Source organism: Aotus nancymaae, unplaced genomic scaffold, assembly GCF_030222135.1.
Source record: "Aotus nancymaae isolate 86718 unplaced genomic scaffold, 86718_ANA_hifiasm-v0.15.2.pri h1tg000022l_1, whole genome shotgun sequence".
Taxonomy (NCBI): Eukaryota; Metazoa; Chordata; class Mammalia; order Primates; family Aotidae; genus Aotus; species Aotus nancymaae.
Genome location: NW_026988435.1, coordinates 35771297 through 35795448, shown reverse-complemented (window position 1 = coordinate 35795448; position 24152 = coordinate 35771297). Strand labels below are relative to the sequence as shown.

At 46.7% G+C, this 24152-nt stretch overlaps 1 protein-coding gene and 1 pseudogene across 3 annotated transcripts in view; both read right to left on the bottom strand.

Annotated features, from left to right (window-relative positions):
- EVA1C (eva-1 homolog C) overlaps positions 1–24152 on the bottom strand; it is a 102335-nt gene that overhangs the window by 4860 nt on the left and 73323 nt on the right. For 2 of the 3 annotated variants that reach the window (XM_012446410.3, XM_021669424.2), the window contains 3 exons: positions 17374–17517; positions 10298–10378; positions 7954–8043 (listed from right to left, as the gene is read on the bottom strand). In XM_012446410.3, the coding sequence (XP_012301833.1) occupies positions 7954–8043; positions 10298–10378; positions 17374–17517 (315 nt within the window). The remainder of the gene's footprint in view (positions 1–7953; positions 8044–10297; positions 10379–17373; positions 17518–24152) is intronic. The other variant, XM_012446422.3, reaches the window with a different exon arrangement.
- Positions 14903–16216, bottom strand: LOC105713235 (exosome complex component RRP40-like; annotated as a pseudogene).

Genomic DNA, 24152 nt, shown 5'->3' with positions numbered 1-24152 from the left:
ATGTAGTTTATTCACCCACTCTCCTGCTGATGGGCTGGGAACTGTTTCTTCACCCGCTCTCCCGCTGTTGCCAGGTTTCTGCTTTTGTGGATGATCGTGAGCATTCTTGTAAATGTCCCTGGTCAACACCTGCAAGCGTTTCTCTCGGGTACTACCCTAGGAGGTAATGATGGGTTTAGGGCATGTGAGTTTCAGTTTTCAGAACTACTGCCAACATGGTGTTCAAAGTGGCTGCAATGTGTGAGAAATCCTGTCAGTCCTCATCTTCTCCAGCACTTGGCTCACACAGACTTTGACATTTTTTCCAATCACATGGGTGTGGAATTGCACCATGCGATGGTCTTGATTTGTGTTTCCCCGATCTGTAGCCATCTTCACACGCTCGTGTATTTCCTCTTCTCTGAATGCTGGCTTATGACACGCACCCACTGTGTTTCTGAGTTGCCTGTGCTTCTCCTCTTACATATAAAGGATGTGTATATTTTCTTTTTTCTTTCTTTTTTCGAGACGAAGTTTTGCTCTGTCACCGAGGCTGGAGTGAAGTGGCACAATCTTGGTTCACTGCAACCTCTGCCCCCCACACCAGGTTCAAATGATTCTTCTGCCTCAGCCTCCCAAGTAGCTGGGATTGCAAGCACCTGCCACCATACTTGGCTAATTTTTGTACTTTTAGTAGAGACGGGATTTGCCATGTTGGCCAGGCTGGTCTCAAACTCCTGACCTCAGATAAGCCACCTGCCTCGGCTTCCCAAAGGGCAAGGATTATAGGCATGAGTCACCTCGCCTGGCCCAAGGATGTGTATATTTTCTATAGACTCTTGATGATAATCCTTTGACAGCAAATATACTATGAATATATATATATATGTATATACACACACTCTGTATATCTCTATCTGTCTGTCTATCTATCTATCTATCTATCTATCTATCATCTACAGAGTCTCCCTTTGTCACCCAGGCTGGAGTACAGTGGCACAATCATAACCAGCCTTGAATTCCTGGGCTCAAACAATCCTCTTGCCTCAGCCTCCTGAGCAGCTGAGACTACAGGCCCGTACCACCATGCCCAGCTAACTTTTTATTGTATTATTTTTGTAGAGATGAGGTCTGACTTTGTGGCCCAGGCTAATCTTAAACTTCTGGCTGAAAGTGATCCTCCTGCCTTGGCCTCCCCAAGTGTTGGGATTACAGGGGTGAGCCATCGAATCTGGTGTGAATATCTCCTGGTAACTGCTTTGTACTTTCACTTTCATTAAGCTGTCTTTTGACCTTGTGAAATTAAACAGGGATAAAACACTATTCTACTCCATCTTCCCTGCAGGCACTTGGTCCCAATCCTCCTCTCTTGCCCCTGCTTTCTAGTGAATGGCCAGATAGTAACTATCTCAGGTTTTATGGGCCATATGGTCTCTGTTGCAAATATCACAACTCTGCTGTTGTGCAAAAGCAACCACAGCCCATACATAAACCATCTTCCCTGCCTGGCCCCTATAAGCTTTAAGCAGCACAAGCTGGGTCACATCACTGCCTGACTTAAAACTTATAGATGGTCTCTTCCCCCTCCTAAGCTATTAGGTTGGTGCAAAAGTAATTGTGGTTTCCACCATTAAAAGTAATGACAGAAATCGGCCAGGCACGGTGGCTCACACCTATAATTTCAGCACTTTGGGAGGCTGAGGTGGGTGGATCACTTGAGGTCAGGAGTTTGAGACCAGCCTGGCCAACACAGTGAAACCCCATCTCTACTAAAAATACAAAAATTAAAATTAGCTGGGTGTGGTAGCGGGTACCTGCAGTCCCAGATACTTGCAGTCCCAGCTACTTGGGAGGCTGAGGCAAGACAATCGCTTGAACTCGGGAGGTGGAGGTTGTGGTGAGCTGAGACCGCACCATCGCACTCCAGCCTGGGCAGCAAGAACAAAACTCCGTCTCAAAAAAAAAAAAATAGCTGGGCACGGTGGCACATGCCTTTAGTCCCAGCTACTTGGGAGGCTGGGGCAGGAGAATGGCTTGAATCTGGGAGGCGGAGGTTGCAGTGAGCCAAGATCGCGCCACTGCACTCTAGCCTGGGTGACCGAGAGAGACTCTGTCTCCAAAACAAAACAAAACAAAATCACAAAAGGAATGGCAGAATAGCAATTACTTTTGCACCAACAAAAGTCAAGTCCTGACCATAGCCTAGGAAGCTGGCTATGACCCGGCCCTTATCACCCTCCCCAAGTTCAACTCCCGAGACCTTCCCTTCCTCTCTGCTCCCCGACCCTGGCCTCCCATTCCTCACACCTGTCGCACCGCATGCCTGCGCACCCTGGTGTTTCTGCACGTGCTGTTCTGTTAGCCTGGAAAGTTCCTTCCTCCCTCTTCATCCAGCATTACTAGATACTCCCCCTGCCTTAGCCTAGCCAGGTCCCCTGTCATTTAGTCTCAGAGCATCTTGAATGTCTTCTTCACAGCCCAGCTTACAATCGTTGCTCACTCGCTGAGTGGGCGCCATTCTTTTTCTCCACTTAGAATGCAAGATCCCTGAGGGCAGGGGCTGGAACCATCTTGTTCTTTCCCAAATCGCCAGTGCCTAGTGCCATCTCTGGCACAGAGTGGGCATTATGAAAATATATGCTGAGTGCAAAAAAGGAGAGGATCATGGATTTAAGCACTAGGCTTGGCGCCCTGGGATGAGGCTCCATAAAACCAGTTCCCTTTTCTTTCTCTCCTCTTCTCCTGGGAGGTGGGCGTCTGGGTTCTCCTGCCAGAAGAGCTTCTCTCTCTTAAGACTCTAGGTGCCTCGTGGCCCAGGCTTGCCTCCTGCTGAGTGAGCACTCTTTAGGGCACATCCGCATCAACTCTGCTGAGATCCAGCAACCAGAGATGGACATGGGCAATGCTTGGCAAGCCCATGGAACGAGACTCCCTGGTCATCTGAATCAACTAGTTTGAAGTTACAAACTCACCATATGTTGGTCAGCTGGAACCTTAGTGATGAGCTGGTCCAACCCCTCTTGTTGTATAACCAAGTCACTTGTGCAATGCCACCACTTGGCTGGGACCCCAAGCTCAGGCCAGGGCTCTCTCCATGGTCCCAGGCTTTATACTAAGGGCATGCCAACTGTTCTCTAGAATCGCCTGGACTACTTTACACTTTCGTGTCTCCTTTTCCTATTCTGTATTCTGGAAAAACAAAAATGTTCTCCTTGTGATTGCACAGAATCTTCACACTGTGTTATTGCTGGTATTGTTCTAAATCTAGCCTTGGTTCATCCCAGGCTGGAGTGAATGACTTTAATTTTATCAGCTGCTGTATGCCCCTGGGAACCTCCAAAGGGGAACCTATGGCCTTTAAGGCCCCTTTCCACCCTTAGATCCTGACTTGGGGCCAACACATGTTCCAGCTTAAACTCGTTCATGTCCAGATAAGAGGCCATGGCGAGGGTTCCCCCTGCTGGGGCCCTGTTGCTGTTGAGAGGATCAAGGCAGCAGTTGGGGCCTGAGGCTTGTCCAGAAGAAAGCACATAGCGTACCGAGTGCTGGTCTGACAGTACTTAGGGGTGTGACAGAAACCTTGTCATGGAACCAGAGGTTGGAGACCATGAGAGCACATCTGAATCCACATCTCCGTGACAAGGTGATGCTGATTTCCAATGGTCTTCCCTGGTAGGGGAATCATGAAGCTCTGACTCTGGACTGTGTTGTTGTGTTTCAATATGAGCTTGTCTGAGGCCCTAGAGTTCCTCCCAATGCATGGTGCCTCCCAATGCAGGACATCCCACGCTGCAAGCCTGTCCCTTCTGCCCGGCTTCCTTACCCCCGCACCCCAAAAGTCCACAGCAGGGCCTGCCAGAGGCTGACGACACATCCCTCACTGTCCCAAGGGGGTAGGGAAGCAATGGAAATATTAGGCCACAAAAGGCATGACTGCAGGCACATATGAGGTAAACATCCAAAGCCAGATGTCAATGAAACAGTAATGAGGTGGATTGAGAGAGGTCATATTCTCATGCAAGACTGTCTAAATAAATAAGCCTCCCTGTATACAATCTGCCAGGGGACACTGGCTCATGCAGAGCCAGCTACTAAACTGTCTTGTTAAGAACTGCCAACACACACACAGACACACACACACATGCACACACAAATGTACCCCTCACACACATGTGCACACACATATATACAGATACACACATGTGCACACAGATACACATGCACACATGCACACACATACAGATGCAGACATACATGCACACACAGACACATGCACACACACATGTGCATGCACACACATACAGACATAGGCACACATGTGCACACACAGAGACATGCACGTGTACACAGACACACGTGTCCATGCACAGACACATGCACACTCATGCACATGCACACAGTCACACATGCACACACAAGATGCACACACATACATACACACAGGAACACACATGCCTGCACATACAGACATGCACACACATGCACAGGCACACATGCACACATTCACACATGCACACACACATATGCACACACACATGCACACATTCACACGTGCACACACATGCACACAGACATGCACACAGACACACATGCACGTGCATGTGCATAGACATGCACACACATGCACACACACATGCACACGCACATATACACATACACACATGCACACATGCACACACACACCACTTCTCCTTTTCCATTTCTCTAATTTCCAATTTTTTCTATGAGCTTCCTCAGACTCATGATCTTGATTCTAGAATGAATTCAGGGAGTAAGTCTTCATTATTGACACAACAGTGAATTCAAACATGCCTAAGAAGCTTTTTCAATGTTGGGAAAACCATCTCACAGATCATTCAAACGGCCCCACGAGACACTGTTCACCAGGGACCCTTGGACATCCTCTTGTCCCTTCTGCCAACCTCTGTGCTTTGATATCAGGGGACAAACTTCTCGGTTTCTGTTTCTCATCTTGTCCCCATGTACACTGGACTGCACCACTGTGTCAAAGCTACTTGCAGCCTGACCTGGGAGATGTGCTTTTGGATTCACTCCATCTGCCACCTATTTGGATGGTTTGGGCTGGAAACTGCCCTGCTCGCACTCTCGGCTCCCAGCTGCTCCTGCTTCGGGGCTGTCTAGAGACCCCAGCTCAGCCCGTGGGTCACATGTGCACAGTGGGGCTGGGGATGCGACTGAACGTTGTCTGGGCATCTCCAGGAGCAGCAAGGATGGAGCTCAGCAGTGTGTGACACTGGCTGGTGGCCACTGCCTGTTTAGGTCGAAATGGCCCAACCTGATGTCTACATGCATCTCTGTGGCACACTGGCCTGCACGGACCCCTGAGCATGCGCTGCGTGCTTCCCACATCCAGAGTGGCCCAGACAGCAACACAGACATGCCAAGAAAACCAGCAGGCAAGTCCAGAGGCACCCATTCCACTGGGACCTTGTGAGCCTCTGTGATTCGAGTCACGAGCTTCTTGTGGTGATTTCATTTAGCTAACATCCAACATAGTGCATTTAGAGACTCTCTCTTGGACATTATATGGAGGCGTGGTCATGGCTTGCTGAGATAAATATCCCAAAACACCCCCTCAATAAAACCAAATAATAGCTCATCAAATCCTTACATTTTAAAAACTTTGACATCTTATAAATAATAAATACTAGATAATAATAAGGCACAGGAAAAAGCTCATAAGCCCAGATCAGTAGTCATCATTCAGTTGTTCCTTAACTGCTGACCGTGCACCTGTTCTGTACCAGCACCACATACTAGATACAGGGACATGACACAAAATAAGATGACAAACACCTGCCCCTACGGAGCTGAGACTCTAGCAGGAGAGACCGGCACTAAACAAATAACTCTATCCTGTGGTTTTTGGGAATGACAATCACATAGAAGGATAGAAAGGGATGGAGGGAAGCTAATTTAGACAACTCAGGATCAGTGTGTGTAGGGGGGTGGTGGTGGTGGTTGCATCCCTCAAAATTCAGAGTAGCTGGAATTCAAGCCTTGTATTAACTGAGCCTGAATCCTGGTCCTGCCACTGTCCATGGTGTCCTCAGGTAAATGGCTCAACTCCTCTGACCACCAGCTCCAAGTACAAAACAGGGGACCAGAGTCCCCTCTCTCAGGGTTTTTGCTATGGACTGAATGGTGTTCCCCCAATTCATTCATTAGGAGTTAATTAAGGTTAAAGAAGGTCCTAAGGGTAGAGTCCTAATCTGATAGGATTGGTGGTTTTATAAAAAGAATAGATGTCTCTGTCTCTGTCTCTCTCTCTGCCCCTCTCTGCCATGTGAGGACAGAGCAAGAAGGCTGCTGTCTGCAAGCCAGGAAGAGAGCCCTCACCAGAAAGTGATGGGTGGATGCTTTGATCATGGACTTCTGGCTTCCAGAACAGTGAGAAAATCAATGTCTGCTCTATAAGCCATTCAATCTTGGGTACTTTGTTATGGCAGCTGGGGTGGCTAAGCCGGTTGGGGTAAAGCACACAGCATGGCCACAGCTCACTGATTGTAACATCAGTCTCATTCCCCTTATATCATTATTTTTCTGGAGGATTTTCATGATGGTTTTTCTCCAAGAAGCTCTCCAGGGACTTTGTAAATATGGGGATATTTCTGACAATAAAAATTCTTACAGTTCTTAACATTGACCATGATCAGGATAAGCAAGACATGGAAATGAGAAGGTGGTTAGAAAAGAGAGGACCCACAGAATAAACCAACAACCACACAACAAACACACAGGAGGAATCCTGATGTGGGAGGACGATAGAATGGCAGGGGACCCCAAGACTTAACCCTGCATCTCTTGTATTGAGATAATTTCCTGATCTGGTTTGGCTGTGTCCCCACCCAAATCTCACCTTGATTTGTAGCTTCCACAGTCCTGTGTCATGGGAGGGACCTGGAGGGAGGTAATTGAATCATGGGGGCAGGTCTTTCCCATGCTGTTCTCGTGATAGTGAATAAGTCTCACGAGAGTTTCCCCGCACACGCTCTCTTGCCTGCCACCATGTAAGATGTGACTTTGCTCCTCATTCGCCTTCCACCAAGATTGTGAGGACTCTCTAGCCATGTGGAACTGTGAGTCCATTAAACCTCTTTCCTTTAGAAATTACCCAGCCTCAGGTATGTCTTTATTAGTAGTAGGAGAACAGACAAATACATTCCCTATGCCTCTATTTTCCTCTGAGACAGGCTTACCCCAAATAGTCCCATCTCTAGCAGGCCTTGAATAGTAATCTGTTATGTGTTATATTAACATGTATTTTACTGAAGGTCTCTGGTTTTTGTCTCTCTGAACATACGCAGGCATTGCTGAAACTTGCAGATGACATTCCAAAATGCATTCTATCTTAAGCTAAGCAGAGAGGGTGGTGAGGAAAGATTGTACATACCTTCCCCTCAATGAAGAGGTCCCTGCAATGTAGCTGGCTTTGGTATAAGCCTTTTGGCTCTGCTAATTCATAAGGGCTGAGTCTGATTGATCCTCATGGGCAAGATTAACAAGGGAATCCTTGGTAACCATTAGAAATAACACTCATGACTCAGAAAGTGGCTCTGTCTTCATGGGGTATGATCCGTCTTGTTTCCTAAGTGACCTTCTGGCTCATTTTTCTCCCAGCCAGGGTTGGAATTCAATAATCCTAGTTCCTTCCCAAATTTTAGACCTGGGAAATGCATTCCTCAGGTTTTTACTTTTCAAAAGCGAAAAATGTCTGTCTACTCCTAAACACTGTGGCTTTGTCTGTGTGTATGGTTCTCTTACTGGCCGCCTGGTTGCGACTGTGCCTGAACTCAGGCCCCTGTTTCTGAATCGTAGAAGGCGGTGGTTGGCATGTCAAACTTGAAGTCATCGTTCTTTAGTCGCCTGAGTGTTATAATTGAACAGCACGTTTATTAACAAGACTTTAGTAAATCCATTAGCACTCTAAGAAGCTTCGATTCGTTGACCTACCTCTAATGTAAGCAAAGGCTGCCAGAGAGTTGCTAACAAGAATTCCATCTTTCCTCAGAACCCTCGATCCGCTTGGGTCGAAGTTTATATCTGTTTCATGAAAAATGCAAGACCAATTAATCACAGTTGTTCATAGTTCGCCTATCCTAAGAGGCCCCTGCTGCTCCTACCCCGGCACTGCCGGAATAATTAAAAGTCAGAGAAATCAAACAAATGGGCCTCTGGCTAAATTACGGAAGATTAACCCAGGAAGAGCACTTATTAAATAGTAAGCAGTCCCTGAAAATATTAAAGCACAAAAGGGATTAGAAATTTTTTTAAAGTATTGGTTCCAACTTTAGGTGCCCCTCTTCCACGCCGCTGCAAAAGGGAACAAACGGATTTTCCCATCCTAAAGGCAGGGACATTCATCACGCCCCTCGGAGGCTTAACAACATCTCACTTTATTTGATTTGATTTGATTTACTTATTTTTTGAGACGGAGTTTTCACTCTTGTTGCCCAGGCTGGAGTGCAATGGCACAACCTCGGCTCACTGCAAACTGTGCCTCCTGGGTTCAAGCGTTCTCCTGCCTCAGCCGCTGGAGTAGCTGGGATAACAAGCACGTGCCACCACGCCCAGCAAATTTTTGTATCTTTAGTAGAGATGGGGTTTCACCATGTTGGCCAGGCTGGTCTCGAACTCCTGACCTCAAGTGGTCCGCTTGCCTTGGCCTTCCAAAGTGCTGGGATTACAGACGTGAGTCTCTGTGCTTAGCCAATAATATCTCACTTTAAGTATGAAGTTGTTGTCCGTTGTGTGACTAGAGATAAAATAAGCCTCCATTAGGGAGGGAGGTTGTATTGGGCTACTTTTTTTGGAAACGACAGAAAAATGTGGGGCAGATCTGCTTTACATCCTGGTTACACTGGTGGATGGAGATAAGCAAGCCTGTGATGGGACATCCTGGGGGCCTAGGGGACGCCTAGCGATGTCAGACAGGACAGATGCCTCTGAGGACAGATGGCACAGTGCTAGCCCTCAGGCCCTCACTGCAGGGGGACCAGGCTGTTCATGGATCAGGTGGGAACCCTGTTGGAAAAATAAGTGGAGGACGGGTACGGTGACTCATGCCTGTAATCCCAGCACCTGGGGAGGATGAGGTCGGTGGGTAGCTTGAGCCCAGGAGTTTGAGACCAGCCATGGCAAAGCCTTGTCTTTATTTATAATAATAATAATAGAAATAAATTAATTAGTTAATTTTGTTTAAAAAAGAAAGAGAAGTGGAACTAAGGAACACAGAGCCTGCCAGAAAGCCCAGGTGACCAGCTAGAAGGACACAGAGGAACGTTACCAATAGTTCTCTCTGAGCTTTTGGACTAGGGGGGCTTTCATGTGTTTTTCATATCAAGCACACTTTCATACTTAGTGGAGAAAGACCTAACACATGTAATAAAAGTAACACAAGAAAAGACTCTCACCAAAGCCTAACATCTTAGATGCTCTGCTGCGTCTCTGCAAATTCTATCAGAGACCTCATGGGTTTGAATTCCATTCTAGATTTGATAAGAAAATCCAAATGTCCAACCCCCTCAAAGCCCCACCCTTCCAACCCCATTTACAAAAGCCAAGCGAAAACTAGGGAGGGGCTGGGGGCGGTGGCTCACGCCTGTAATCCTAGCACTCTGGGAGGCTGAGGCAGGTGGATCACCTGAGGTCGGGAGTTCGAGACCAGCCTAATTAATGTGGTGAAACCCCGTCCCTGCTAAAAACACAAAAATTAGCTGGTGTGGTGGTGGGTGCCTGTAACCCCAGCTACTTGGGAGGCTGAGGCAGGAGAATCGCTTGAACCCGGGAGGCGGAGGTTACAGTGAGCCGAGACTGTGCCACTGCACTCCAGCCTGGGCGACAAAAGCAAAACTCCATTTCAAAAAAAGAAAGGAAGAAAGAAAACCAAGGAGGAAGGTGGCGTGTACAGACATACAGAGGCCCTCAGGTCCTCGCTGGCCCTGGTGCCCATGTAGGTTCCAATGACTTCAACTTTGCAAAAAGCTCACTGTGTAATCCAGGAAGCCCAAATTTATTTCTGAGTGGATGTCTTTTCAAAGTGATTTTCCTTTTAGGAAGTGAGAGGAGAACGAAGGGAGGTGTACCCTACTTCTGATATATAAAAAAATCAAAACAAAATAAGTGGTGTTCACCATTTGCAACGGCTGGTCAAAGTACTGTCATCACCAGGACCGGTACCTCAGACAACCTCCTGACAGCCCCTTCCATGCTAACCAAGGTGTGCCCAACTGTGGTCACCCGGGGGCTGTCTACCTTTACGTTAAGAGAAATGCTGGTAGTAAGCCATAAAAATTACCATATTCACCATCTTTCTGCTTCAAAGAAGGTTTTAGATTAGCAATGGCTGGATCGATCGCTGTGAGTATGTTCTTGGGAACTAAAAGCCAAAGAGAAACATTTTACATACTTGGTATATTTTTAAAATGTGTACTCTTAATATATTTTTAAATGTAATGTAGATAAGATTTTAAAATCACTTTCCAAATCAGTGCAAGAATCACTCACTCTTCCTGTTAGATACACATACATACACACAACGCAATGGTATCCACGTGATCATCAAATGCCCCAGAGAGATGGTTTTAGGCCCATTTTGCAATATTAAAAAAATAACAAGGCCGGCGCAGTGGCACACGCCTGTAATTCCAGCACTTTCGGAGGTCGAGGCAGATGGATCACAAGGTCAAGAGATTGAGATCATCCTGGCCAAGATGGTGAAACCCCATCACTACTAAAAATACAAAAATTAGCTGGACGTGGTGGTGCACACCTTGTAATCCCAGCTACTTGGGAGGCTGAGGCAGAAGAATCGCTTGAACCCGGGAAGCGGAGGTTGCAGTGAGCCAAGATCACGCCACTGCACTCCAGCTTGGTGACAGAGCAAGAATCCATCTCAAAAAGAAAAAAAAAAGGAGAATAAAAACAAGATATGATATATCCATCCAGTGAATATACCTCAGTAATAAAAAGGAATGAAGGTCCAGCACAGTGGCTCACATCTGTAATCCCAGCACTTTGGGAGGCCAAAGTGAACAGATTACTTGAGTTCAGGAGTTCAAGACCAGTCTGGCCAACATGGTGAAACCCCTTCCGTACTATAAATACAAAATTAACTGGGTGTGGTGGCTCACGCCTGTAATCCCAGCTAGATGGGAGGCTGAGGCAGGGAGAATCGCTTGAACCCGGAGGCAGAGGTTGCAGTGAGCGGAGATTGTGCCATTGCACTCCAGTCTGGGCGACAGAGTGAGACTCCATCTCCAAAAAAAAAAAAGAAAAGGAGTGAAGTACCGATATGATACATGCTACAACATGGATGACCCTCTGAAACATCACATTTAGTTAAAGAAGCCAGCCACACACACATACAACCATCTATTACATAATTCCATTTGTATGAAATATTCAGAAAAGACAAATCTAGAGACAAAAAGTAGATGAGTGATTACCTGGGAGCAGGGGGTGGGGACAGGGAGTGACGGCAAATGGGCACAGGGAACTTTGGGGATTGTGAAAATGGTTTTGTTTTTTTTTTTTTTTTTTTCTAATTTAAACTGGAGAGTAGTGACGGTTGCACAACTCAGAATTTACTAAAAATCATTGCATTGTATTCACTTGCAATAGAAATTTTAAGGTAAATAAACAACACCTCAATGGAGTGGTTAACTCTGGGCTGGGCATGGTGGCTCACGTCTATAATCCCAGAACTTTGGGAGGCTGAGGCAGGTGGATCACTTGAGGTCAGGAGTTCGAGACCAGCCTGGCCAACGTAGTGAAACCCCATCTCTATTAAAAATACAAAATTTAGCTGGACATGCTCACTTGAACCCAAGAGGTAGAAGTTGCTGTGAGCTGAGATTGTGCCTTTGCACTCCAGCCTGAGTGACAGAGCAAGACTCTGTGTAAAAAAAAAAGAAAAAGAAAAAACAGAGTGGTTAGCTTTGAAGATGAGCTTTCCTGGACTAAGTAAAGCTAAATGACTGTGACCAGGTCAAAATCCACCACCAAATTCTCCCAGCTCCCACTCTTCTGCTTTCTGCCCCAAGCTCTTTGCCTCTGTTTCCATCATAAATCTGAAGAGAATTTGAAGACTGTGCTAAAGTGATTTGCTAAATATTATCAGAAAGAACTACAGAAAGATGCAGATGCAGAGAGGATGGCAGCCTGACCAATTCCTTTGAAGGCGGTTTATGACTCTGCAAACTGACCCTAAGAATAAGCCCTGGGAGGTCAGAATCCGCAGCCAAGGCAGCCGGCAGATGACAGCACCCGCAGAAACAGAGGGCAGAGCAAGAATTCTGAAGGCCGAGCACACCGCCGCAGGCTGGGGGAAGGGCGAGGAAACCAAATATTCTTGCTGCAGAAAACGGCTTATTTTTGTTTGTTCTTCAGCCCAGCCGAGATCTCAGAAAAGTAGCAGCAGGAAGTGGAAAGAAAGCCAAGACTGCAAATTCAACTACGCTGCTTTTCAAAAAGAACGGCGGTGGGGGGACACCTTCAATAGCAAGAAAACCTCGTTTCCTTTCTCGGAGGGCTTCACTAAATTCTTCTGGGGATGTCCCAGGATCAACAACCATAGGACATTCCTAGATTGTGAGTTTCCCACATTCAGGAGGCTCTGGCGCCATCAGCAGCAAGGGAGACTTTCCAGGGAGGCCCATGGAGTTGCTGGAGGAGGCTGGTGATTTCCAGGGTCTCCGAGGAATGTCCCTGGGCTGTCCACAGGACACTGATCCTGAGACCATGGCACGTCACTGATCCTGGGACCACGGCAGCACCCAAGAGCTGAGCTGAGCTGCTGCAAACTGCTTTCTGCTTTAATTACCTGTCCTTCATTTCTGGGCCCTGAGGATGCCCTGATTTCCTGGCAGCAGTGAGCCCAGGAAGTGTCATCTCTCCCTGCCAGGAGTGGCACTTCTTTCTCTTGGCATGTTCTCAAACTACAAGAACAAGGCAACAGGAGGGCCTTGGCTCTTGACAAATGCCAGAGCCTTTACAGTTTGAGAAAGAATCAGAATTTTGTAGAGGAGCTCGGAAAGGAAGGGCATTCTAGGATGCACTTTGCAGAATAACCAGGCAGTCAAAAGATGAAATTGGCTGTGTATGCCACAGGCCACTGCAGGGAATGCGCCCAGCTGCTATGTGAAAATGGCTCTGAGATCCACAGAATCTTTTAGGACCTTTAAAATCACAGGTGCCCACACACTTGTCAGATTTTTGCATCTTTTGTTTTAGACTGGTTCAGAACGAGGTTGGGAACCGGGGAGTGATAGCTCACTGTCCCTCTCCACTTCAGATACGTTAGTGAAAACACCAGGAACCACTCTTTGTGGAGCTCCTACTGTGTGCAGGACCCTGATCTCAGCAGTTTACAACAGGGCCGTTTCCTCCTCATCAGCGCCTCTCCCGTCCCACTCAGCACCTCAGTGTCTCGGCTGCCACCCACCCGCCCATCCCCAAGCGCGCCGCTGCTGTTCATGCCCTAGTGTTCACCTAGGGGAGGGTTCTCTTTGGAAGACTTAAACCACCGCCCCCCAAGCTAAATTAGGCCCCCTCCACTGTTACAGTCTCCTGCCCTTTCCTAAAATAGCGTTTGTCACAATAGGTCATGATGATGTGTCTGGCTATTTGTTTAATGCCTGCCTTTCTCCCTCAGCTGTTCACCCCATGAAAACAGGACTGTCTCTCTCTCTCTTTTTTTTTTTAAATTGAGATAGAGTTTCACTGCTGTCACCCAGGCTGGAGTGCAGTGGCGTGATTGTGGCTCACTGCAATCTCTGCTTCCTGTGTTCAAGTGATTCTCCTGCTGCAACCTCCCAGGTAGCTGGGATTGCAGGCGTGTGCCACCACACCTGGCTAATGTTTGTATTTTAGTAGAGACAGGGTTTTGCCGTGTTAGCCAGGATGGTCTAGATCTCCTGACCTCATAGAGAATTTTGTATTTTTAGTAGAGATGGGGTTTCACCATGTTTGCCAGGCTGCTCTCAAAATCCCGACCTCAGATGATGCACCCCCCTCGGCTTCCCAAAATTCCCTTGGGATTACAGGCGTGAGCCACTGCATCCCATCTGTGTCTCTTTGTTTATTACAAAATCCCTGGCACCCAGCACAGCTCCTGACACAAAGAACGATGTGCTGAATGAATGATGGAAGGAAGAAAAGCTTGAAGTGGGACACGTGACCCCTAGGCCCCGAAAGCTCATCTTCGTCTCAGCATTAGTGATATAGTTTGGCTCTGGGTCACCACCCAAATCTCATAACTCCCACGTGTTGTGGGAGGGACCCGGTACGAGATGATTGGATCATGGGGGCAGGTCTTTCCTGTGCTGTTCTCTTGATAGTGACTGGGTCTCACGAGATCTGATGGTTTTAAAAACTGGGAATTTCTTTGCACAAGCTCTCTTTGCCTGCTGCCATCCACGTAAGATGGGACTTGTTCCTCCTTGCCTTCCACCATGATTGTGAGGCTTCCTAGCCACGTGGAACTGTAAGTCCAATTAAGCCCCTGCTTTTTTTTTTTGTAAATTGCCCAGTCTCAGTTATGTCTTAGCAGCAGCATGACAACAGACTAATTTAATTAGCGAAGAAGAGCCTCAGCTGTACTGTTCTTGCCTGATCCTTGAAAGCACACTAGAAACTGCACCTCTTACAAAAATGTTTTAGTAAATGTTATTGTACAGAACAAACCATACATAACATAATGATTTTTTCTCCCACAAGAGCAGAAGTGAAACCAGTAACTTACTTATAAAAATATTTTAATTAGGACTCTAATAAGATAATTTGCACCTTCATACCTTGTCTTCTGAGTATCTACATGGGGAGAGGTTTACCTGAAAAAGTTTTCCCCAGGAAACCCATGGATTCTTGGCTCAACTGACCCATTTAAAAAAGTCCACCTATATCAACTTTCTGCCTATCTGAAGAAGATTTGTTTTCTTTGATCTCATGTCATGTGTTCACAAGCTTCTAAAATGTTTGCCAAAATTAAAGTCTGCAGGATGGATTTTCCCTTAACCCATATTCTTCCATTCATTCCAAAAATTATCTTCAGTGGATAGAGTTTTCCCACTTCCCGTATGATTTCACCACCTGGAGCTAACAGTGTTCTGCTGAAGCCCAGACACTTTAAAAAGCAGACCATCCTGTCCAGTGACATTCATGCCACTGGCTTGCCCACAGCTGTCAATACAGAGCATCTCTGGTTCCACGTCTTTATTACCAACCACAAATTGGCTGTAGATGAGATCTGCGACCTGCACATTTGGTCTGTTTATTTTAGTTGCACCTTCAAATGCCAAGTAAGACAAAGAAACTGGCTCACTCTCTCCAACATCAACTTTGATTATATCTCCAGATTTAGCTGTCACTGTGCCCGTCAACTGGTCTCCTTTCATTGGAACATACTCTGTTCCCAGGGCTACGGCGGCCCCAGCCCAGAGGTGTCTCAGCTTTCCTGGTCCCCACCTGAAAGCACCTTATTTGGAGGCTAAAGTCCTGCATCTTTTTTTTTTTTTTAGACGGAGTTTTTTCCCTCTTGTTTCCCAGGCTGGAGTGCAATGGTGCAATCTCGGCTCACTGCGACTTCCACATCCTGGGTTCAAGTGATTCTCCTGCCTCAGCCTCCCGAGTAGCTGGGATTACAGGCATGCACCACCACGCCTGGCTAATTTTGTATTTTTAGTAGAGATGGGGTTTCTCCGTGTTGGCCAGGCTGGTCTTGAACTCCCAACCTTAGGTGATCCGCCTGCCTCAGCCTCCTGAAGTGCTGGGATTACAGACGTGAGCCACTGCGCCCGGCCAAGTCCTGATTCTTATTCAACACTCAGATGAAGAGGCCTGAAACTACTGGAACCTCAGAGTGGCCCATGCCCAGTCTACCATCCTCCGCTCTACCAGGTGAGCTATCCAAAGATGTACTCAGAGTGACCTTTTTGGCCTCTGGGGGAACCTCAGCCAAAATGTGCCTCATGCTACCTAGAGCTGCTTAGACATGGCAGCAGGAATAAAGACAGAGCAGGTAAAGCCATTCTCCCTGTGATGTAAGAGTGGGTGCCATTACTTTGGTAATACATTTATGTAGTCACTTCATCATAGCTGTGACAGCATTGCTATTGCAGAGAATAACGTTTTTAGTTCAGGATATAAAAGTCTGAGGATGCAATGGAATAGTATTAGGCCATCAAAAGGAATAAAGTACTGAGACATGCTACGACATGTATGAACCTTGAAAACAGATGCTAAGTAAAGAAGCCAGGCACAGTGCACCACACACTGTAGATTCCATCTCTGGAAAATGCCTAGAAGAGGCAAATCCATAGAGACAGAAAGTAGATGGGAGGTTGCTTGGGGCTGGGGCTGGGGCAGGCGTAGTGGGTGGATTTGGGGGCTGACTGCTAAAGGATACAAGGTTTCTTTCTGGGGGGATGAGAATGTTCTTAATTGATTGTGATGATGGTTGCGCAATTCTGTGCATGTACTAAAAACCATTGATTTGTATGTTTTAACAGGTGAATTGTACGGTCTGTGGATTATATCTCAAAAAAGCTGTTACAAAAATAAAATGGCTAGGAATGTTTGGCAGGGGAAAAAGAGATTTCCAAGAGAATAGGTATCAGGTTCTTCAATTATAATGTTCTTTGCTTTCCATTTGCTTCTATGCTCATTTCAAAGAAAGAAAGAAAGAAAGAAAAAACCAGTCAACATATTAGCATTACAAACTGGAAATCCATAGTATCCTCAGAAAATAATAAACTGCTGATTTGCTTTATGAAATTAGAATCTAAACAAAAAAGGCATTTCATTTTATCATTTAAAGGCAGCAGGAAAACAAGGTTATGCTGTCCTGTAAGGTTTTTATTGTTTTAGGGTAAGCATTTGATCTGTTGATTCAACACCGTGGGTCTGTAGATAAAATAGCTGTTGGCAGTCCAGCGAGTTAGTCATTTAGGGGCTAAAAGCAGTCCCGGAAGGATACACAGGAGACACACACCACCGCCGTGAACTCGCATGACATCTCGATACATTTTAGAGCCTCCTAAGAACCCAGATGCAAATCCCTGCCCTCAGCGACATCAGTTTACCCCATTTGGTTGTTCTTTCTCCACCCTCCTGATTGGCTGCCAATCTGATTGCTAAAGGCGCTTTTACACAAATTTTGACCAAAGAAAATTCTATTGCTTACCTGATATGACTATCATAAACAAGAATAAGAAAGAAAAAAGGGCTCTCAGGTACCTGGGATGACCAAACAGCTTCAGGAGGAGCAGCGTTTGCCTTGTTTTGGGCAAACTCCTGCCATTCATGTGATCACCACCCTCCCCAAAAAGAGGCAGCGTGTTTGGGCAGCTGGTGGGGTTGGGGGTGTGTTCTTACCACATGCGTAGGTCACAGTGAGGTATTTTTTCACGCCCGGCAAACAGGGACTTCCAAAATGGTGATTGTTGACGACGATTTTGCATCTCTGCTTCCCATAGCACCTTCGGGATAGGACTTGCAAAGCTGAGTAAGACAAGCAATCTGAAAGGCAGGAAACGCCCAGAAGAATTTCACGTTGCAGCCCACACAGGGCCACCACATAGCCTACGGCATTCTGTCAAGTCAAATGGACAGTTTCTCTGCTTATTTTCTGTCTCATTAAAGCACCCCAGATGGGCAGAGCCGGCATCATGGTCCTGTCCGATAAGTCCTGAAGCTGGGTTTAGTGCTGCGCTGGCAGTATCTTGAAACTTTTTATTTTTTATATTTTGAGACCGCTTCTCATTCTGTCGCCCGGCTGGAGGGCAGTGGCACGATCTCGGTCACTGCAAACTCCACGTCCTGGGTTCAAGCGATTCTCCTGCCTCAGCCTCCTGAGTAGCTGGGACTACAGACATGCCACCACGCCCAGCTAATTTTTGTATTTTTAGTAGAGACGGGTAGATCACCTGAGTTCAGGAGTTGGAGACCGAGCCTGGCCAAGTCTGTAATCCCAGCACTTTGGTAGGCGGATGCAGGCAGAACACCTGAGGTCAGGAGTTCAAGACCAGTCAGGCCAACATGGCAAAACCCTGTTCTCAGCACTTGTTTGCTGAGATACTATTTTTGTTTTGTTCATCATCTAATTCCCACACCTGGCCCAATAATAAAAAGTATTTGGCTACTACAGTGGGCCAGGTGTGGGAACTACCCTATGAGATAGGCTATTTGTAATACATACACACTTGTACACACACACACACACATACACACACGTCAATTTTGTGGCTGAGAAAGTGGACACAGGGAGGATCAGTAACCTCACACAGCTAGAGAAGAATGGGGCCTGCAGGTTGGTCTCTGAGCTCCACGATCCCGGTCTCCATGAAAGGGTGAGTGAGGGACCGATCAGGGATGGTTTCAGATCTTAAGCTGCAGGGCTGCGGAAACAGTGGTCTATTGAGAGGTGGAGGGGGAAGTTGTTAGCAGCGGGCAGTTTGAAGGACGAGACCATACATTCATTAAAAAAGAAATTGTCCTGCATGTGAGGTGGGTCAAGGTTTTGAAGAAAAGGCTCAGATCTGGAGATGTGCGTGAGGGGTTCATGCCCAGAGCGCCCAAGGGCTGGTGCTGTGAAGACAGGCAGCTCAGGGAGAGTATGAAGGCACAGTGGCAGGGACCCCAGCCACACAAAGTCCTGTGCATGTCTGCCCTCTAACAGTTCCCAGGACCTCTCTCCAGTCTCATGCTTTTCCTTCACAGCCAGGCTTCTAGAAAGCGTCTCTGGCCAGGCATGGTGGCTCATGCCTGTAATCCCAGCACTTTGGGAGGCCGAGGCGGTGCATCACTTGAGGTCAGGAGTTTGAGACCAGCCTGGCCAACATGGCGAAACCCCATCTCTACTAAAAATACGAAAATTAGCCAGGCATGGTGCATGCGCCTGTAATTCCAGCTACTCAGGAGGCTGAAGCAGGAGAATCACTTGAACCTGGGAGGTGGAGGTTGCAGTGAGCCGAGACTGCGCCACTGCACTCCAGCCTGGGTGACAGAGGAGCTCAGGGCCTCTGTGCCTCCACTGCATTGCCCCCTCATCCTGTCCCCTCCCCTCCTTAATGTGCCCATGTCCCACACACACCCTAAAACCGATCCCTTTGAGATCACAGGGACCTATCACCATCCTGTCCAAGAGATGAGGGCTGGTCATAATTGTTCCCTATCTCTGGAACTTCCGGTGCCTAGATGCCCATGTTGAGGGATTTCTCACTGACCTCAGCTCCCTCGTGCGCATCTACCTGGTGGTCTCTGATTCCTCTATCCCAGTGCCCTCTGCAGGCCTGCCCACCCAGAGTAAGCTCATTCCTGTGCCTGGCCCAGATTCTGATATATTTTTGAACAAGGGGCTTTGTGTTTTCATTTTGCACTGAGCCCCACAAAAGGCACTGGGTCTGGGCTCTCTTCTCCTTCCTACATACTCCATTCTCCTTCCTACACACTCCATTCGGCCCCGAGGTCATCCCTGTCACTACGAAACCACTGAGAGCCGAGGCCCGGATCGCTGCCTTCAGGGCTGGCCATTCCAGGCACTCTGCCGTGTGCAGTGATTGCCTTTCCTCTTTGCAGCCTCCTCTGGCCCCTCAGCTCCTATCTGCACCCATCGTCTCCTCCTGCTCTCCCAGCACAGCCTCAGCTCCAGCCCGGCCAGTGTTGCAGCAAGTCTTCTCACTGGACTCCCTTCCTCCATTTTCTTCCCTTCAAATGGTTCTCCCTTTGCTCTCCACTGTGCTCTTTCTTTTCTTTTCTTTTCTTTTTTTTTTTTTTTCAGATGGAGTCTCATTCTGTCGCCCAGTCTGCAGTGCAGTGGTGCAATCTCGGCTCACTGCAACCTCTGCCTCCCAGGTTCCAGCAATTCTCCTGCCCCAGCCTACCAAGTAGCTTACAGGTGCCTGCCACCATGCCCCGCTAATTTTTGTATTTTTAGTAGAGAGGGGCTTTCACCATGTTGGCCAGGCTGGTCTTGAACTCCTGACCCCCAGTGATCTCCCTGCCTCTGCCTCCCAAAGTGCTGGGATTATAGGGGTGAGCCACTGAGCCCAGTCCACTGTGCTCTTTATAATCTCATCACTCCCTACCTGCTTAAGATCCCCACCACCCATCTGACCAAGTCCAACTCCTCAGAACTGTGCACAAGACCCCACGTGACTTGCCTTTCCTACCTTCCTGGCCTCTCCACAGCTGCTATTCTCCCACCCTAGCCTATGTCGCAGCCCCCAGGTCTCATTGCAGCCCCAGAAAGCTAGGCTGCGATTCTTGTCATCTCTTTATCTTTGCACATGCGCCTCTCCTGCTAGGAACTACTTCCTTCTCGCCCATCTTCTCAGTTGTAGCATCTCCCGGGTGGCGGTCAGCGGTTTCTTCTCTCGGCTTCTACTGTTCTGTGTACTGCTCTGACCGTGTGGCTCTACTTAGTTGCTCATTCCTCTGTTACCAGACTAGAGAGGGAGCTCCTGCTCCCAGCACCTCACACTGGTCCTGATGCTCAGAAAATGCTCAAAGAATTACAGGACGAATAAACAAAGGTATGGTTATAACCTCCATCCCTTCGGAAGCTCCTCCTTGGCTCTTGGGGCCTACTCCCGATGCCTTCACCAGCAGGCATTGGAGCTAGCTGCTCAGGGGAAGGAAGTCTTGAAGTGGATGATCCAGGAGGAAAGGAGGAGGATGCATTAGCAGCGGGGTACATGAGTGCATGAGAACCCATGGCTGTGAGATACAAGAAAGAGACTAAAGTGGACCCAGGAGCAAGAGGAAAAAACTCATGACTTCATGTCCATGTTCATAGTGGCATATTCACAACAGCCAAGAGGTGGAAGCAACTCAAGTCCTTTGCTGGATGGATGGATAAATAAAATGTGGTATATACATAGGACGGAATATCATTCAGCCTTAAAAAGGACTCACTGGACTCCTTCCTTCCATTTTCTCCCCTTCAGATGGTTCTCCCTTTTGCCCTCCATTGTGGTCTTTCTTTATTTTATTTTATTTTATTATTTTTTTTTGAGATGGGGTCTCACTCTGTCACCCAGGCTGGAGTGCAGTGGCACAGTCTCGGCTCACTGCAACCTCCACCTCCTGGGTTCAAGTGATTCTCCTGCCTCACCCTCCCCAGCAGCTGGGATGACAGGTGCCCGCCACCATGCCCAGCTAAATTTTGTATTTTTAGTACAGATGAGGTTTCACCATGTTGGCCAGGCTTGTCTCAAACTCCTGACCTCGTGATCCACCCTCCTCAGCCTCTCAGTGCCGGGATTACAGGTGTGAGCCACTGCGCCTAGCCCCACTGTGCTCTTTCTAATCTCATCACTCCCTGCCTGCTTAAGATCCTCCACCGCCCCTCTGACCAAGTCCAACTCCTCAGAACTGACACATGCTACAGCGTGGATGAACCTTGAAGATATTATGCTAAAGAGAATTAAGCCAGTCACACAAAGACAAATACTGTGTGATTCTACTGATGTGAGGGACCTAGCATAGTCAAATCCATAGAGACAGAAAGTGGAATGGTGGGTGCCAGGAGCTTAAGGGACGGAGCAATGGGGAGTTGTTTAATGGGTTTTGAGTTGTGGTTTTCAAGATGAAAAAATTCCGGAGATTGGTTGCACAACAATATGAAAATACTTAACATGACCAAACTATACACAGAAATGGTTAAGATGGTAGGCTGGGTGTGGTGGCTCATGCCTGTAATTCCAGCACTTTGGGAGGCCAAGGTGGATGGATCACCTGAGGTCAGGAGTTCAAGACCAGCCTGGTCAATGTGTTGAAACCCCATCTCTACTAAAAAAATACAAAAATTAGCTGGCTGCGGTGGCACGTGCCTGTAATCCCAGCTACTTGGGAGACTGAGGCAGGAGAATCACTTGAACTCAGGAGGTGGAGGTTGCAGTGAGCCGAGATGGAGGCACTGTACTTCAGCTTGGGCAACAAGAGCGAAACACCTTCTCAAAAAAGAAATGATTAAGATGGCAAACTTTATGTGTTTTTCCCAGAATTTGTAAAATGCTATGGCTTAATTGTAAAAATAAAATTAATTTTTTTCTCAACAAATTAGGTATAAAGGAATGTACGTCAGCATAATTAAGGCCATATATGACAATCACCCATCTAATATCATACCCAACAGTGAAAAGCTGAAAGCTTTTCCTCTAAGATCAAGGATGCCCATTCTCACCACTTCTCTTCAACACAGTATTGGAAGTCCTAGCCAGAGAGAGGATTTAGGCAAGAAAAAGATATAAAAGGCATCCAAATCAGAAAGAATGAAGTTAAATTGTCACTGTTTATAGATAACATGCTTTTACATAGAGAAAATCTTAAAGACTCCACCAAAAACCATTAGAACTAACATATGAGTTCAGCAAAGTTGCAGAATACAAAATCAACATACAAAAATCAGTAGTGCTCCTATATACTAAGAACAAACTACTTGAAAAGAAAGCAAGAAAACAATCCCATTTACAATAGCATAAAAAATTACCTAGGAACAAATTTAACCAAAGAGGCGAAAGATCTGTACACAGAAATCTATACACACATTGAAAAAAGAAATTGAGCAAGACACAAATAAACAAAAAGATATCCCATGCTCAGGGACTGGAAGAATTTATATTGTTATAGTGTTCATACTGCCCAGAGCGATCTATAGGCTTAATGCAATCCCTATAAAATTCCAATGACATTTTCCACAGAAATAGAAAAAGCAATCCTGAAATTCACATGGAACTGCAAAAGACCCTGAAGAGCCAAAGCAATCTTGAGCAAAAATAACAAAGCTGGAGGCATCACACTACTTAATCACAAAATCTACTACAAAGCTATAGTAATCAAAACAGTATGATACTGTCATAGAAACAGACACCTAGACTGATGGAACAGAATAGAAAGCCTAGAAACAAACCAAAGGATATACCATCAACTAACTTTTCAACAAGGGGGCCAAGAAGATACTAAAGGGAAAGGATAATGTTTTCAATAAATGGTGTTGGGGTATTGGATACATGGAATATCCACATGCAAAAGAATGAAATTGGTCCCTATCTTCCACCATACATGAAAATCAACAGATTAAAGACCAAATGTAAGAGCTGAAACCATAAAACTCCTAGAAGAAACCCCGAGGGGAAACCTCCTTGACCTTGGTCTTGGCAATGATTTGTTAGCTAGGACACCAAAAGCAGAAATAAACACATGGGAGCACATCAAGCCAAAAAGCTTCTGCACAATAAAGGAATCAATCAACGCAATGAAAAGGCAGCCTACAGATTGTGAGAAAACGTTCTCAAACCATAGATCTGATAAGGGGTTAATATCCAAATACGTAAGGAACTTACATAACTCAACTGCGAAAAGCAAATAACTTAGTTAAAAAGTGGGCAAAGGACCTGAATAGACATTTCTCCAAGAAAGACATAAAAATAGCCAACAGGCTGGGCATGGTGACTCAGCACTTTGGGAGGCCAAGGTGGGTAGATCACCTGAGGTCAGGAGTTCAAGACCAGCCTGGCCAACATGGTGAAACCCTGTCTTTACTAAAAACACAAAAATTATCCAAGTGTAGTGGCGTGCACCTGTAATCCCAGCTACTAGGGAGGCTGAGGCAGGAGAATTGCTTGAACTGGGGAGGCAGCAGTTGCAGTGAACTGAGATTGTGTGCCACTGCACTCCAGCCTGGGCAACAGAGCGAGACTCCATCTCAAGAAAAAAAAAAGCCAACAGGTATATGGAAAGGTGCCCAACATCACTAATTGTCAGGGAAATACAAATCAAAACCACAACCAGATATTATCTCACACCTGTTAGGGTGGCTTCTAATAAAAGACAAGAAATAACAAGAGTTTGGAGAGGGTGTAGAGAAAAGGAAACCCACGTACACTGTTGGTGGGAATGTAGTTTGGTGCAGGCATTATGGAAAAGAGTATGGAGGTTCCTACAGAAATTAAAAATAGAACCACTATATGACCCAGCAATCCCTCTTCTGGGTGTAGACCTGAAAGAAATAATTCTCCAGTTCCTGAAAATACCAACTGTGTGTCCTACAATTTATCTAAGTTCTGACACTAAGTGCCCGGAGTTAGTACACCTCCCACAGGCTGAGGGCCCACTCCCACAAGACTACTTCCCTGCCTCCATCATCAGATGCC